The 16,554-nt window shown below is 44.9% G+C and overlaps 1 protein-coding gene across 1 annotated transcript; it reads left to right on the top strand.

Annotated features, from left to right (window-relative positions):
* Positions 1–2,200: 2,200 nt before the first annotated feature.
* LOC146627428 (interferon-induced protein with tetratricopeptide repeats 5-like) lies at positions 2,201–13,496 on the top strand. Its single transcript, XM_085361096.1, has 10 exons — positions 2,201–2,316; positions 7,203–7,382; positions 7,470–7,659; positions 8,414–8,605; positions 8,762–8,989; positions 11,844–11,985; positions 12,059–12,185; positions 12,271–12,409; positions 12,736–12,783; positions 13,227–13,496. Exons 1-10 carry the CDS (start codon positions 2,312–2,314, stop codon positions 13,422–13,424), a joined length of 1,449 nt encoding a protein of 482 aa, XP_085217222.1. The 5' UTR covers positions 2,201–2,311; the 3' UTR covers positions 13,425–13,496.
* Positions 13,497–16,554: the final 3,058 nt, after the last annotated feature.

Raw genomic sequence — 16,554 nt, 5'->3', positions numbered from 1 at the left:
GATTCCTGTTGAAATGTTACCGTGGTGACTGTGACCCCCCTCGCACTAATGACACGTGAGTGCTCGAAGAAGGGGTCAGGTGTAGAGAGTGCATGAGGTGAGGTGCTGTTCTAAATAAAGTTTCATCTTCCTCTCTGAAAGAATCAACGTGAAGCCTCACTGAAGTCCAGCCAGCCTGTACCTGTGCTGGGCGGAGCCTCAGAGGTACCAGGTGTCCTCAGGCTGAGCTGATGTTTCTCTTCGTGTCAGAAGCGGTGATGGTGGGAAGTGCTGGTCTGAGCATGCTCACTGACTCGCTGTTAGAGATGTGCTGAAGAGTCACAGCTTCACACTCAGCCCTACGGTGACACCTGCTGGTGCTTCAGCCTCACTGCAGCGTGAGAGTTTCAGGTGTGGACGTGGAGCTCTGAACCACAGCTGCTGTTCAGCTGGGTCTGTTCCAGATGTTCCAGCTGTGCTTCACGTTCCTCTGCTGCAGTAAATGAGTGAATCTGTGATGGAATCATTCATTAACTTTATTTAAACGTCTGTTTCATTAAATGGTGTGCAGACGCCACAGACAGGTAAGGTACACCTGAGCAGCGAGCAGCAGGTAAATACGAGGAAAGCTGCAGACACAGTTGCGTGTGCAGAGAAAAGCACGAAGCCTTTCTGAAAGACTCATTACGACCTCGTTAGACAGGAATAATGTTTACTGGCATATTCATAAAGTGCTCCTCTTCACTTGACCCCTGTTTCAATCCAGGGGGTCAGTGTTGACATTGTGGAGGACTATAAATACCTTGGAGTTCACATTGACAATAAACTGGACTGGGCTAAAAACACCACAGCACTTTACAGGAAGGGCCAGAGTCGTCTCTATTTTTTGAGGCGACTGAGGTCCTTCAACATCTGCCAGAAAATGCTGAGGATTTTCTATGAGTCTGTTGTGGCCAGTGCGATCCTCTATGCTGTTGCATGCTGGGGGAGCAGGCTGAGGGTCGCAGATGCCAACAGACTTAATAAACTGATCCGTAAGGCCAGCAATGTTGTGGGGATGGAGCTGGACTCCCTCAAGGTGGTGTCGGAGAGGCGGATGCTGTCCAAGATAAAGACAATGTTGGATAACACCTCCCACCCACTCCATGACATGTTGGTCAGTCACAGGAGCTCGTTCAGTGAGAGACTGAGATTACCGAAAAGCACCACTGAACGACACAGGAAATCATTCCTGCCTGTGGCTCCCTGTACAACGCATCCACTTAACACACTGTTTGCTGCTACAGTATATATTGTACTATTCTTAGTTAGCGTATTGTCTGTCTTGTCTTAATGTTGGTTTAAAATGGAGCACTGTAACAAAAAATAATTTCCCCCAGGGATCAATAAAGTATTCTGATTCTGATTCTGATTCTGATTCATCAAGTTTACACTGCAAAACACAGATGGTTACACTGAGCAAAGAAGTTCTTACTTTAAACAACTAAAAAACAAACAAAAACATTTCTAACTCTAAGCACAGTCAGTGGCTAATCCACTGACTGATCCCAGATCAGTCAGTTACAGATTACCAGCTGATCAGTGAGCTCGAGGCTCTCAGCTGGCTCACAGAAACGAAACTTGGCGTCTCATCGTGCTGCCTTCAAGACCCCTCTGAAGTCACGTTTCACATCACGTCCACGTGCCTCTTTTTAAAAAAATGAACTTTATGTGTCAACCACAGTAGTTTTTAACCACGTGATCCTTCCTTATATGATGACATTTGCTCCTCCGTATGAACTGAGATTTAACTAGTTTTGCAGACATGTGCAGAGACACAGATTAGTGTGGACGCAGCAGAAGTGTCCCAAACACAGTTCTGTCCCTTGCAGCCACCTGTTTGTGTTCATGGACCTGCAGGCAGAGGTCTGTGATTACAGAGCACGTGACTCCTTTCCAGATGTTCCACCTGTGCTTCACGTAACTTTATGTAAACCTGTCCATGTGAACAAGGCTGTGCAGCTTACCTGTGAGCCACCTTCACACGTCATCACATCATTTAGGACGCTTGGCGCTGCAGTTCACCTGAAATAAGCTACGTTAGAGTGGCTGAGCATGGAGTCAGAGGGGACACGCTGGGAGTGTCACCCGTGGAAATGACTGTGTAACACGAACAAGTGTGAGTCTGCGTCACCCGGCTGAGCTCTCTGCTGTACATGCATTCAGAGAGGACCGTGAAGGCCTCACGTTAAGTTTCCGTTCTGTGACGGAGCGCACGGACCGGTCACTCGGTGCTCACGCTCTCCCTCATCCTCATCATCACTTTGCTCCCTCTGAGGAGGAAGAGGGCAACATGAGGTGAGTGTTTGAGACTTCCGATCAGTCTGATAATCGATCACTTATTGGAAAGTGAAGTCAGCTCAGGGCCTCCCTTTAACCTTTAACCCAGTCGATCTGGATCCAGGGTGTAATCAGATTACTGTGAAATCTGCAGAGAGCAGAGTAAAGCCCACGCAGGGGATTCTGTTCACCTGGGCGAAACGTTTCGTCATCCAGGTGACTTCTTCAGTCTTGTTTCCTCACCTGGATGACCGAGAATGCGTGAACCGCGGCGATGCGAAGTCACCGTCCGGCCCGCCGCACCTACGACGTTGCTTTTGTTTGCTTTTCTCCGTCTCTGTTTCAAATAGGCCGCAAGTCGGTTGTGAACATGTCTGTGATCGTTGTCTCTGTCAGTCGGTGTCACCAACTGTTTCTCAGTAAATGTGTAGCGACAACATTCACAGTACTCAAACCTGAAGTATTACTCTAGTAAAATGCGTCAAAGCTGCCAGGAGCAGAACGTGAGGCCACAGAGAGGAGAGGAAGAGGCTGCAGGCAGGGTGGAGGCGAGACCTGCTGTGATGGGTGGAGACGGTGAAGATGTTCAGATATAATGGCACGAGGCCGTCAAAGGGACAGCTCAGAGTCAGAGGTGGCGTAGTGAAGGAGGACATGCAGAGGAGGATGATGGGATAGAAGATGGAGGAAGATGATGTGCTCCAGAGACCGCGAAAGAAGAAGGTAGTAACACCGATAGTATGGTCACATTAACAGTTTTTAACAGTGAAGCTGTACTTCCAGAGGGTGGTGGTGACGTCCTCCTCCACGCGCTCATCTTTGGACAGTAATGCGATCAAAGCCGCTGTGCTCATCATACAGGTGACGCAGCGGCCTGCAGACTCACCTGAGTGTTGGTCTGAAGGTGCTACTCAGACACAAGGTAACAGATTTAAACACATACATGTAACTCAGTGTGTCTGATGTGTAATGTACACCTAGCTTCAGTGTCATATCACATGTGCGGCTTTCATTTTGAAGTATTATTTTACAACGTCATCTTGGGCCCCTCCCAGCTGTAGTGGGAGGGGCCGTGAGCTCAGGAGGAAGCCTGTGTGAGCTGCTGGCAGCTCGTTACCCATCCTCCTGCTGACAGAGAGGAGACTTTCCTTCTTGGGTCTGAGAGGGGACGGTCGTCCAGAAATTCTCATTTAAACCATGATAATAAATATTTTAGTTCTTTGTTAGAGTTGAGTTAAGCTTCCTGTAGCTCAAACATGCACAGGAAATGATGATGATGTCACTCCGAAATGACAACACAGGCACGGCTTCTTCAAGACGGGCGCTTCGCTGCATTTATTGAAAACTACAAACATAAAACACGAAGGCTTTATGGTAAATGGCCTGTATTTATATAGCGCTTTACTCGTCCCTAAGGACCTCAAAGCGCTTTACACATCCAGTCATCCACCCATTCACACACTGGTGATGGCAGCTACATTGTAGCCACAGCCACCCTGGGGCGCACTGACAGAGGCGAGGCTGCCGGACACTGGCGCCACCGGGCCCTCTGACCACCACCAGTAGGCAACGGGTGAAGTGTCTTGCCCAAGGACACAATGAACCGGCAACCTTCCGATTACAAGGTGTACTCCCAACTCTTGAGCCATGATCGCCCCGCTTTAAGTGCTTCAGTCTATCAAAAGTAACACTTGTGCTTTAACAACCAGGCCCCCGCAGATAGCTCGCTGAACTCCTTAGCGTGATTATTAAACGTGGGCTCACAGCCTCTGTCATCACGCCCAAACCTCGCGATAATAGCGGTGTAACAAAACTTGTTCTTTGTGACAAGTTAAACACACCTTTACAATATTGTCCACAGAAATGTACAAGCAAGAACATTTTAACTGCTGGAACCATCTATTAAACTTCTTTATACATAAGCCATCTCTGTGACACTTACAGATGATGTCCTGAAGTCGTTAAGGACATACATGCTGCTGTCCAGACAAAGGTGTGAGATATTGGACATGGATGGTAAAGTGCTGTTGTTAGGGCTTCTGGTGTGGCGGTAGAGCAGTACGGTCGCATAAGTACAGAGCTCCCGCAAGCCAAGTAGATAAACTCCGCTAAAACACAAATTAAAGCGTGAGACAAAACAACTTTGGAAGATGAGCAGAGGGACAACAAAGCAAAGAATAAAAGAACTACGGACACCCAAGGTAAAGACATAAAACACCCGAACAACGAGGACAAGCTAGCACCCGAAGCTAATATGGCCGCGTTTCAAAACGGACTGGATTGTATTAGCAAACAAATTCAATCACTCCAAAACGAATTGAAATCAGACTTCACGACATTCGAAGAAGAAATTAAATGAGAAATGAGACACGAACTGTCTAAATTCAAAGAAGACATCGACCAGCAGTTTCAGAACATGACTACAGAACTTAAAGAACAAGAAGGGAAATTAGAAGCTGCGCTGACCCGCACGGAAGACGTGGAGCCACGAGGTCAATCAAACCCTGACAGAACTAATGACAGAACAAATCGATGGTGACCAAATTGGATGACTTGGACCTGCGATCCAGACGTAACAATCTGCGGATCTACGGGATACAAGAGGGAGCCGAATCTAAGGCAGAATCGCTGACCCAGTTTCTGGAAGTCTGGCTCAGGGAGGAGCTTAATATTAACATCAACCTCCAGATTCAACGCGCACACCGAGCGTTAACCTCAAAACCGGCAGCCGGTCTCCCCCCCGAGGTCAGTCGTTGTCAATTTCCAACAATTCACAACCAAAGAGATGGAAGTTAAACAGGCATGGGAAAAGAAAATAGTCACTCTGGACGGAAGCAGGGTTTATTTTGACCACGACTATTCGGCGAGAATGGTGCAAGAACGTAAAGCGTACGTGAATATCAAAAAGATATTAAAGAAAGAAGGCATCCGCTTCCAGACTCCTCTCAGCAAGATGCGAGTCCACTGGCCAAATGGAGTGAAAACGTGTGGCAAAGCAGAGGAGGCTGCTAACGACCTGCAAGCGAGAGGATACAACGTGGAAAACGGGATAAACAGCCGGGAGAGAGAGAGCACCGAGGGACAGGTTTAGTTAAAAACAGACAGGCACAAGATAATATCAGAAGGACACATCATACACCAAATACATAAAGACAAGATGCTGGCTGCGTTGATGAGTTTAGACACAGAAAAAGCCTTCGATCGAGTCAGCTGGGACTTCCTGTACCTAACCATGGCAAAGCTCGGGTTCACTACGAAATCAATCCAATGTATCAAATCTCTCTATGACAAACCGACTGCAAGAATAAAAGTTAACGGCTCATTGACAAAGACGTTCCAACTAGAGAGGAACTAGACAGGGTTGCTGTTTAAGTCCAACCTTATTTGCCTTGTATATTCAGCCATTGGCACAAATGATTAGACAAGACGCCCTAATAACAGGAATAGAAATCAATAGACAAGAGCATGTAATTAGTCTATTTGCTGATGACGTGTTGATAGCCCTCAAAAACCCCACAAACTCTTTTATGCAGCTCACAGAAATGTTAAGAAAATTTGTTACGCTTTCTGGCTACAAAGTAAATATACTTAAAACTCAAGTTCTGTTTAATTGTACACCAACTCAAAATCTTAAGGAATGGGAAATAAAGTGGGAGGCAAAAACCCTTAAATATTTAGGTATAAATATAACCAAAGACTATGACAAACTATATCAAAGTAACTATGGACATATAAATAACAGGATAAGGCAGGATATGGAAAGATGGAATACATATCCGTTAGGATTTAGTGACAGGATAAATGTGATAAAGATGAATATCTTACCACGATTGCTATATTTATTCCTCTCTCTTCCGGTAAGCATACCTCAAACCCAATTCTCAGAATGGGATAAGTATATATCTAGATTTGTTTGGGAAGGCAAGCGGCCAAGGGTACGATACACTACTTTACAGCTTACTAAGGAGAAAGGAGGAATGTCGCTTCCTAATTTAAAAGAATATTTTCGTGCTGCACAGATACGCCAGATAACATATTGGTGTAGTGATGATGACGGGGCTCGCTGGAAGGATGTGGAGCTCTCCACACTCAATGTCCCAATCCAAACAAACATGGGTATAAAAAAGACCCCTGAATACGTAACTAAAGACCAAGAAAGGAACCCGATAGTATCCTTTACATTAAATGTATGGTATGACACAGTAAAGGAGTTGAGAATTGGCAAAGAGCTTGGTTTGCTAAAATGGATAGCCTTCGATGAAGAATTTAGACCAGGAAAATTGGATCTTGGTTTTAAAAATTGGAATGAAAAGGGAATCACAGCAATTTGTTTATTAATCAAAAAAGGAGAAATTAAAAGTTCTGAAGAATTAAAACGGAAATACAACAATGTTGGAGGCTGCGTGGATGGGATGAACCACACACACATTTTCTGTCTGTGACATATCAGGTTACATAATTCCCAGAACCTGCCTTGTTTTGTATCTTGGATACTTGGCAGGCACTGTAGATGTAAAGGATCGATACCTGGCTCAGATTCTCCTTTTGGCAGCAAAGAAGGCCATCACCAAAAACTGGCTTAAGACAGAGACACCAAGAAAGCAGCAGTGGTAGCAATGGAAGAGGACATTATGGAGATGGAGAACTGGGGACTGGGGAAAATAGTTAATGTACGTTTGTGACTCTCTGTTTTTCTGAACGTGTATTAAACAGGAGAGGTGTTGAAATAAAAAGTGCTGTTGTTAGGATGGTTGTTTCAGCTGTGATAAACTGACATGCTGTTTGGACACCATGGGAGGGTCCGGGCTCTCCAGGACGTCTGTGCTCTGTAATGACTCATTTTTAGACCATGTGTGAACATGAACACAGAGCTGAGAGGCTTTGTCTTTGTGACTCTCTTAAAGTGAAGGTAGCAGCGCTCTGCTCAGCAGGCTGCAGCAGCTGCAGTGTCACTTCACCTGGGATCTGAAGAAGGAGGACGTGGACCTGGAAAACCTGAGCACCCGACTGCAGGAGCACATAAAACTTCAGCTCGGGCAGCGCGGGGCAGTGACTCGGTCTTACAGCTATTTGGCTTATGTCAGGTACAGTTTCCTCAGCGGTGAGCAGTCTGATGACACGAGATCTGACAACTTACTTAACATCAGTTGTGATGACCTGTTGGTCTTCAGGTATCTTCAGGACCAACGAGAGGAAGCGCTGTCACTTCTAAACCAATCAGAGGAGACCATCAGGGAGAGTTATGGTGATGAGAGTGAGAGGCGGCTCATTGTGACATATGGAGACATGGCCTGGCTGAAATACCACACCGGAGACTACGCACAGTCACAGAGCTACTGCCAGAGAGTTGAGGACATCCTGGTATGTACAGCACCCGTCCATCCAGCCAGCCAGCCATCCTCCATTTCTGCTGCTTATTTCGTTTGGGTCGTAGGGGCAGCAATCTAAGACAACCTCCTCTAACTCATGTGGGGGGACATTGAGGTCTTTCCAGATATAATCCTTCCTGGGACCTCCTTCTAATAGAACATGTAGCATCAGGAGGCCTTCAAAGGGTTTCCTGCTCAGATGCCTGAACTACCTTAACTGGCTTGTTTATATTTAGGGCTGGACCAGGTGACCCTGAATCCTCCCTTAGTTATGCTGCAATAGGCTGCCAGGGATTCCCATGATGAGTCCACTGTCAGAGGCCATAAGAAGATCATTTGTAACCTTCACTAAAGCTGTTTCTGTGCTGTGATGAGCTCTGAAACCTGACTGAAACTCTTCAAATAAACCTCTGCAGATGATCTGTTAGCTGTTTGACAACTACTCTTTCAAGGATGTTTGATATGAAAGGAAGGTTGGAGATTGGCCTATAATTAGCTAAGACTGCTGGGTCTAGAGATGCTTTTTGAGTAAAGGTTTAACTACAGCCAGCTTGAAGGCCTGTGGTACATAGCTGATTATTAGAGATAGTTGATCATATTTAAGATTGAAGCATTAATTAACGGCAGGACTTCTTTGAGCAGTTTTCACAATGAGATAAAGGGTCACTGAACTGTATGTATACCATCCAGCCCAAACATTATGAGCACACGCTGCTGAATCTCTGACACGTTCTTCTATATTACAGTCAAACCATCCCACTGGTTCCTCAACAAGGCTCCTTCCAGAGGTGTACGGAGAACAAGCCTGGACCTATCTTAAGTTTTCGAGGTCTTCTCTTTCCAAAGCCATCAACTGTTTCCGTAAAGCACTTGAGGTACAGACTCACGACAGTGAGTGGAACGCTGGCTACGCCATCGCCCTCTTTCGCACAGAACAGGTCAGTTTCATAGGAAGTATGAAGACTCAATGAATGGTAAATAGCAGAAAAGGAATCCGTCAGTTCAGTGTCAGCGTACGTTTCAGAAGACTCAGTAATGACAGTTTAAAAGAAGAACATTTCAACAGGGTACATTAATGGGTTTCTTATCTGCAGAGGACTTTGGAAAACTTAAAGAAAGGTGAAGAGTCCCCGGCCATCACACAGCTTCGCTTGGCCCTGGAGATCAACCCTGATGATGCAGTCCTGCAGTCCATGCTGGCTGTGAAGCTGGGGGCCTATAAGGAATACCAAGAAGCTGAGGAACTGTTGAATAAAGCACTGAAAACTGATCCTGATAATCCTCATGTCAACCGCTATATAGGAAAACACTTTCGTAATCAGGTAGGTCTGAGTGGAGACTCATCTGTCAAAGACATCCACCATGCAGGGTCGGTCTTGGGCTCAGTTGAAAGTATTGTGTTGCTATAAAAAGCAGCCAGAGACAGATCATCATAACTGTTTCATACAGAGAAATTACAAAGAAAGTCGAGGTCCTTCTGTTCCAGGGCAGAGGCGGAGCCAGGCATTTTATACACCCGGGGCTTAGCCCTAAAGGGTGGTATGCATGTGCGAGGGGGGGTTTAGAAATGACTGAAAGATTTATTAGGCTGTGTTTTCAGTTTGGTTCAAAAAAGAATGACTTCATATAGGAAAAAATATATATCACATGTGCAGGGAAAACAAACCAGGGCTGTATCAAGACACGAGGACTAAACCCCGATTCAGCCAGACCCAGAACTGATCCGGAATTAAAACAGGACTACAACAGTTCAAAATCAGGATTACTGAGGACTTAACCAAAACAGAATCAGAACTAGATGATAGTAGCACTAAAAATCATCACAGACCTGCACTACACTTGTTTTTAATTCTACCAAAGTCCACTGTTTAGATTCAGAAACGTTTATATAATTATTCAGCCTCGTTGTGCAAACAAGCTGCAAAACTTAATAAATATAGAATTTGAAAAATAACAAATGGTATCTAAAAAGTTACACTCGGTACTGGATACATGTAATGATGAGTTTTGGCAAACAACCATGTGACTAACAGGTGTGACTCACCTGCTCTTGTTCCCTCTCTCTCTCTCTGTTCCTAAATTTCTTAACTTTAAGAGTAAAGAGAGAAACTGTCTGTATTTCTTAATTGCAAATGGCACCAAATTGTATTCAAACTGAGCCACACTTATGGAGCTCCACAGTTCTGTTCCTGGTGTTTTGTTGACATCTCCTGATGTTCCCATGTCACAGAAACAGGCTCTGTGTTTTGCCTTATATGCATCCACAGCTGTGCCACCAGTTTACTCACATGGACTCTACGAACCAATCAGAAGCTTCTTCAGCTCAGAATGGAATCGTCTGCAGTTTCTTATTAATTAACAAACTTAGTGTATATGTGCTCCTAAATTTGATCAAAGTGATAAAAATAGAAACTCTGTCTCTCTTTATTCTGACATTTAACTCATTCAAAATATATTTCAACATTTATTTATACAAAACAAAACAAGTTTACTCTAAATTGATGTTGTACAGTAAAATAATGTTTTTATGTTTTCTCCCTAAAGTGTAAATATCTGGTTTCAACTGTGAATATATTGCTGTGTGTTGAAGTTCCTCTTGTTTTGCATAGAAATATACTGAACAACATCCAAAGCATAATATATAAAATAACATCTGAGTTTTTTCTTTGAAAGAAGCTCCTCATGTCCATTCTTGTTCATCAGTGCATGACTGAAACCGGTTTAGAGAGTTTGTTTAGCTGTGGAGGGAAACAACTGAAAATATGAAATAAACACATGTGAGCTGAGACTCTGTAAAGAAACAGCGTTGTTGTTGTTCGGCTTTTCATTTCACCATTTGTTGATTCACTCGAACAGCAAGTAACGTAATATGGGTCAAGTCTGATATCTTTCGTGATTCACCGTCATATTTATATTATTTGTACAGTACGAATGATTTGCTTTGGTACCTGCTCAAACTTAAGCTCTCCTCTGGTCTCTAGTGATGTGTCGGTCGCGAACGAAACGGCTCTTAGAGCCGGGTCTTTGACGTGAACGACGCGAGCCGTTTTTTCTTTCTCTCACCCTCTCTCTCACTCCTTGTGTTTTGCGCTGAGCAGAGGGGGGAGGGGCGATAGTTACACTCAGTAGCACAGGAACAGAGCGGGAGGGAGAGAGAGAGCAGGGACAACAACGTCACATTAGAAAGGTATAGTAATCATCCACAACTATTTTCAGTTGCAGATGATAAAGGTTTCAGAAAGTTTATTCATGCAGGCCCATATGACAGAGAATGTGCATGTTCTTTCTGTTTTCATATTTTAATTTATATTTAATTGTGTTGTGGTTTGCAGTGTTTGTGTTGTTTCACTTTAAATTTGTTTAAAAGGAAAAAGCTGAAAATTTAAATAGTTAAAAGTTGAAATGTACATATTATTTATTACATTTTATGTGGAGTGAATAAATAAAAGTATATTTATATTTACGGTGGCCCCTAGAGACAAAGCACGTACAAACTCCAAAACACGTACAAAAGACAACAGAAGTGCTCCAGGATGCTAGGGGGCAGTGTTGAGCTTTTGTTATCTTGTGGCTACACAAGCCAGCAAGTACCAACAACCAGATCTGGTGTGTGGTAGTAACAGGTAAATGAACTTTTTATTTAATTATTTGAATATATATGAGTGCCTGTGTATAAATACACAAACAATACACACATGCTTTCAATTGTGTAATTTAAGTGATCTAGGCTCTGTTTGGAAGTTCAGTTCATGCTAGGAATGTGTTTTGGAGTTTGGAGTTACGTGTTTTGTCTCTAGGGGCCACCGTATATATTTATATATAAACATATATACGGTAAATAAAACCACGGGTTTTTTTACATTCGTAATTTCTTTTGTGCATAATTTTATATTGTTGTTGATTGTGTGTAGTTATTGTTTTATACAGTTGTCAGTCAGGCATCTAACTGAAAAAAATTACACTTGAAAAGATCCCGGGCTTCTGAAAAAACAACTTAAGCCGAGTAAGCCACGCCCCTCTAAAGTTTCATTTTACCATATTCTTCTTTGACTGGGAGGTTATCCTGTGTCTGTTTAATTCACTGAATCTTCTCCTCTGAGCCAGGTCTCAAAGGCTGTGGTTGCCTTTAGATGCTGCGGTGATCCTGTGAGTTTCACCTCCTTCACTGTGTTTCAGAATCGACTGGATGAGTCTATTGATATGTTGGAGCGAGCACTGAAGCGGGCCGATCAATCCCCTTTCATCCACCACCAGCTGGCTCTGTGCTACAAGATGAAGAAAATTGCAGAGCAGAGCCGCCGGCCCAACAGCGACCAGAGTAACAAACAGCATGTCTCCAGTCCAGTTCAATAAACGCAGCTCAAATCTAACCCTGATTTCTTGCCCCACAGGAGCGGTGCGGTACTGGAGGCGTCGTTGTATCCATCACCTTAAAGTTGCTGTGGAGATAAGGCCGTCCTTTGTCCTGGCATTGACTGATCTGGCACAGCTGTATGCAGAGCAAAGGGATTTGAGCAGGTACTGGTCTGTGCAAAGCTGCAGTGCAGTCGCTCTTTTGTTTTTGGCTCTAAATTCATCATCATCATCGTTTCTGGTTCCTCAGGGCTGAGGAGATTTTCCAGCAGTGCTTGAAGCTAGCAGAGTCGGAGAAAAGCCTTTTTCAGACTGTCCATCAGCGCTACGGTGACTTTTTCTTCTTTAACAAAAAAACCGAGGCTGAAGCCATCGCCCACTACACTCAGGTGAGTTGGGTGTAGTTTCCCAGACTCTTGGTGATGTGCAGCTGGCTTACTGGAGGCCGGAGCACTGTTCCAACACTCCACTGAACTGTAGCATCAGCCTGTTAATGTCAGATTTATTTTACATTTCCACCACAGCTGAAAGGAGCTGTCATAGACTCTCAGGTCATGGCTTCACACTTCGTTATGCTGTGTGCTTTAATACCCACGAGCAGCTGGAGGTCCACCTAATACAGTGGTTCCCAAACGTTTCTTGCTAGGGCCCCTTTGTTTACAAGAAAAATGAAGTCGGTTTGATTTATCTCGGTGTCTTCTTATTTCCTCTTCAGGCTCTGCTGTTACCACCCTGCAAGTATGAGTGGAGACAGTGCGCTAAGGTGAGCACAGGTCACGAGTCGTCTGGTGTTGGGGGATCAGAGGGTTTAGGCCAGGTCAGATCTGGTGAGAGCCTGGTGTGACTGAAGACTGAGGTCGAAAAGCCAGTGTGAAACATCACCACAGTTCACATGGTTTCTGCTGGAGGGCTGCTGGGTATTGCAAACATCTTCCACCAGTTACCTGGAAGAGAAGGAGAAACTCAGCCACAGCAGAAGAAAACTGGCTTTGTGGAAACTTCTAATATTTTTCAGCTGAGAAGAAGAAGCAGAAGAACGAGAAGAAGGTGGAGCCCTGCTGTTTCCCAACATGGAGGTCACAGAGTCCAGGTCACAGGGTGCAGGTTACAGGGTGCAGGTCACAGAGAGACACTGAATGTAGTAGTCACTTACTTTAAATACACAGAAATCCATCTTTCTTTGTTCCTCCATGTTTTTTCTTGCAGAGACTGAAGCAGATCGCTGACAGACGTCTGACAAAGACGCGGCGTGATGGTCAGGCGCTCGCTCTGCTGGGTCTGGTGGCCAGAGCTGAGGGCGACAGGAAGAAGGCTGCTGAGTTTTATGAGGAAGCTCTGAACTGTGATGAGGACAATGAAGAGTACCTGTGTGCTGTGTGCGAGCTGCGCCTGGAGCTGCAGTGAAAGCGCTGATGCTGAGTTAGAGCTGCAGGCTCAGGACCGCCGTGGCTGCTCCTGGCTCATTAAATGCTGATTTTTCCCTCATGTCTCTGTGTCTTTGAAAGCAGCTTTCTCACATTTATGTTTGTGTGATGATGAAGAGAAACGAAAGCTAAGCAGACTGTGGTGCATTCAGGTGTTGTAGGAAAAAAACGATCTTCAAAGCACAACCCAGACCTCAGTCATAGACAGGAAGTGTCTGCAGGCCTCAGGACCTTGATGGGTTAAATGTTGAATTTCTTTGGTGACCTCACAGCTGAAAGAAAAACCTGCTGTGTTGCTGTTTGCTTCACTATGATGAATTATCCTGCCATTGTCCTGTCAGAGGTGATACTGAACGCACCATTATTTCTTTCATATTGCTGCAAACTGCTGCACATCCAGTACGCTTTGTGCCAACGTGTCTGAGCCTTAATAACTAAAATGAGGTGAGTGTTTTTGTCTTTATTTCAAGATTCACTCACGATATCCAACACAGAGAGAAAACTCCTCAGACTCAGGAAATAATAATACATAGATATGAGGGTTTGCATGCACACAAATGTGTGGAACTGTATTATTCACAAATGATTTAAATGCAGAAAAATGCATTTAAACGACAAGCAGAGGTGTCAGTGAGAAGTTCCCAGGCTGGAACATCAGTGTGGGTGTGGTAGGCATGCCCAGATATGACCGCTTCTTGCTGCAGCTTGCTCGGCTCGTAAATCATCAGGACGTTTTGATGTTCCAACTGTCAGAATCCTCAAAACACTTTTTTTGCGCTTACCTGCTGCTCCATGGCAGGTAGCTCCATGCCCTCCTGGGTTTTAATTGCACCTTAGAACACATATGCATCAACACTACAATGAGCGGGTGGAGGGAGGTTTGGAGTCTTCTCCCACCCCCATTCTCTGCGGCCTGCTGGAGCGGGAGGGCTAGTAGGAGGAGTTGGCCGTCCGACTGCGGTCTGGGGTGTGGGGCCTCCCTGCTGCTGCGGAGTCGGGGTGGTCTGCCTCCCCCCACCGCAGGGAAAAGGGTAACACCACCTGGGTCTGGGTGCAATTCCCCCCTCCAGGGGCAAGGGTACCTAGACCCGGTTTGTAGAGTACGCTTGGGGAGTGTGATTGTGTGTACAGCGTCTCTTTATGTCTGTCTCCACGTTGGTTGAGTGTGGAGTGAGTGCATATGAGAGCATGAGGGTGGGAATGGATGTTTGTGTCTGTGTGTGCCTGTATGTCTGTGTCTATATGTCAGGTTGGGTATCAGACGCCACCTCTCTGGGGACACCTCAGGCCCTCCAAGGTTTGGAGGCCTATCTCCACCCACCACCACTTCCCCTGCCGGTGGCGGACTCCCTCAGGTGTCGGTGCGTTGGTGGTTCTTTGTGTCTGGGGGTGGGCGTCCGGGTACACACCGGCTCACTCCTTGGCGGCCGCTTGTCGGGGCCTGGGGCCTGGGGCTCGCTCGGGCCCCCTTTGGAGGTGGGGTGCCCCCGGCCTCTCGGCCTGGGGCTCGGTCACTCAGGCGCAGCTGGGGGCCGGCGGAGCTCACGGGCGCGTCACTGCAACTCCCCCTGACTTCTGCTCCGCGGCTGCTGGGCGAGCCCTCATCTGGGACTCTCCTCAGCTCTTACTGGAACAGTGGCGCGGCTGCCCCTCTGTTGGTCTTCCATGGTCTTTTGTGTTCTGGGGGCCTCTGGATGTCTGGAGTTTTGATCTCCTCCATACCCGCTTCACACCCTGGAGGACGGGGCTGTGGCCCCCCCACACTCCCTAGCAGATCATTACATGGAGAAACCTTTGGAATGCAAGCATGCTGATCCACACAGGTATGCACACATGGGTATTCACAGACGCGGACTAAAGCTTTCTTGGCTGCTACCTCAAAGCACACTGTGCGCTGTCTATCTTGCGTGCTGCACAATATCGTTTATTATTTAGTAAATATTGATATCTATGGCTAGCTAGTTTATTGTGATGGTGCTTTGTTTTCTCTATTATTATGTTGCTCTTTGTTGTTTGCTGTCTCCTCTGTTTGTTTTTTTTGCTTGTTTTTTTTTTTTTCTCCATACAGGTGACCCAGGAGTTCTTTTTTTTTTTTTTTTTTTTTTTTCTCTCTCTTCCCCCCCCTTCTCACCGTCTCTTCTCCCCTTTGGTTTTCTTTCTTTCTCTCCCCCTCTTTCTCTCATTCATTCCCCCTGTCCTATTTATTTAAAAAAAAAAAAAAAAAAAAAAAAAAAAAAAGACAAAGGATGAACTGAAGCTCTGCCATCACGTAATGTTGCATACTGCTGTTTCTGATGTCATTTAGAAAAAAACCAAAAAAAAACCAAAAAAAAAACAAACACTTTTTTTGAGATTTAAAAAACTCAGGAACCAGTTTTATTTGCTGTCTGTCGTTGTACTGCTCAGCCAAGACATAACACTACAGCTCAATACTAACCACATGCACCAGTAATTACTTCCTCCAAACCATCAGTGTGTCTTGTGACTGCAGGCAGGAAAAGGACCCAAGTGCAAACTCACAGAAATGGAACTTCCCTTTGTGTCACATTTGATACAGGAGCTTCTGAAACCTCCGTCTCTCTCAATTTAGAAAACAGTTTTAGAATATTGTCAGGAAGTAGGTTGTTTATTGCTTTATACATAATTTGTGCCGTGAAAAAATGAACCAGATCTGTGAATTTTAGTGTTTTTGATTTTAAGAACAGTGGATTTGTATGATCTCTGTAACTGGTGTTATGGATTATCCTCATGGCCCTTTTTTGTAATATAAAGATTGATGATAGCGAACATTTGTTGCCCCAAACCTCTGCACAGCAATGCAAATACGGTGCGATCGGTGAACAGTAGAGACTGTGGAGTGATCTGTGGCCCAGAGTGGTTTTTACTTTACTCAAAATTTAAATACTGCTTGAAATGCTGTTCTTTAAATTATTTATATGAGACTTAATTTATCATCTATTATCACACCAAGAAACTTTTGTTCAAGAACTCTTTCAGTTTCCACACCATCTACATGAATCTGCACTTGTGTGTTTCCCAAATAAGACGATTTTAGTTTTACTTAGATTTGTTTGTTTGTTACTCGTGTCCAGCAGCTCCTTTAGATTCCC

The sequence above is a fragment of the Diplotaxodon limnothrissa genome, linkage group LG8 (genome assembly GCF_057381915.1).
Source record: "Diplotaxodon limnothrissa isolate DT_005_m linkage group LG8, D_limnothrissa_male_GT1.1, whole genome shotgun sequence".
Classification (NCBI taxonomy): Eukaryota; Metazoa; Chordata; class Actinopteri; order Cichliformes; family Cichlidae; genus Diplotaxodon; species Diplotaxodon limnothrissa.
The sequence above is the reverse complement of the archived record's forward strand: the minus strand, read 5'-3'. Positions and strand labels throughout refer to the sequence as shown.

Excerpts from the sequence above, each read along its gene's own strand:
- LOC146627428 (XM_085361096.1), top strand. Across the intron at positions 7,383-7,469 it reads AGCTATTTGGCTTATGTCAG|GTATCTTCAGGACCAACGAG; the intron begins GTACAGTTTCCT and ends GTTGGTCTTCAG. Across the intron at positions 7,660-8,413 it reads AGAGAGTTGAGGACATCCTG|TCAAACCATCCCACTGGTTC; the intron begins GTATGTACAGCA and ends TCTATATTACAG.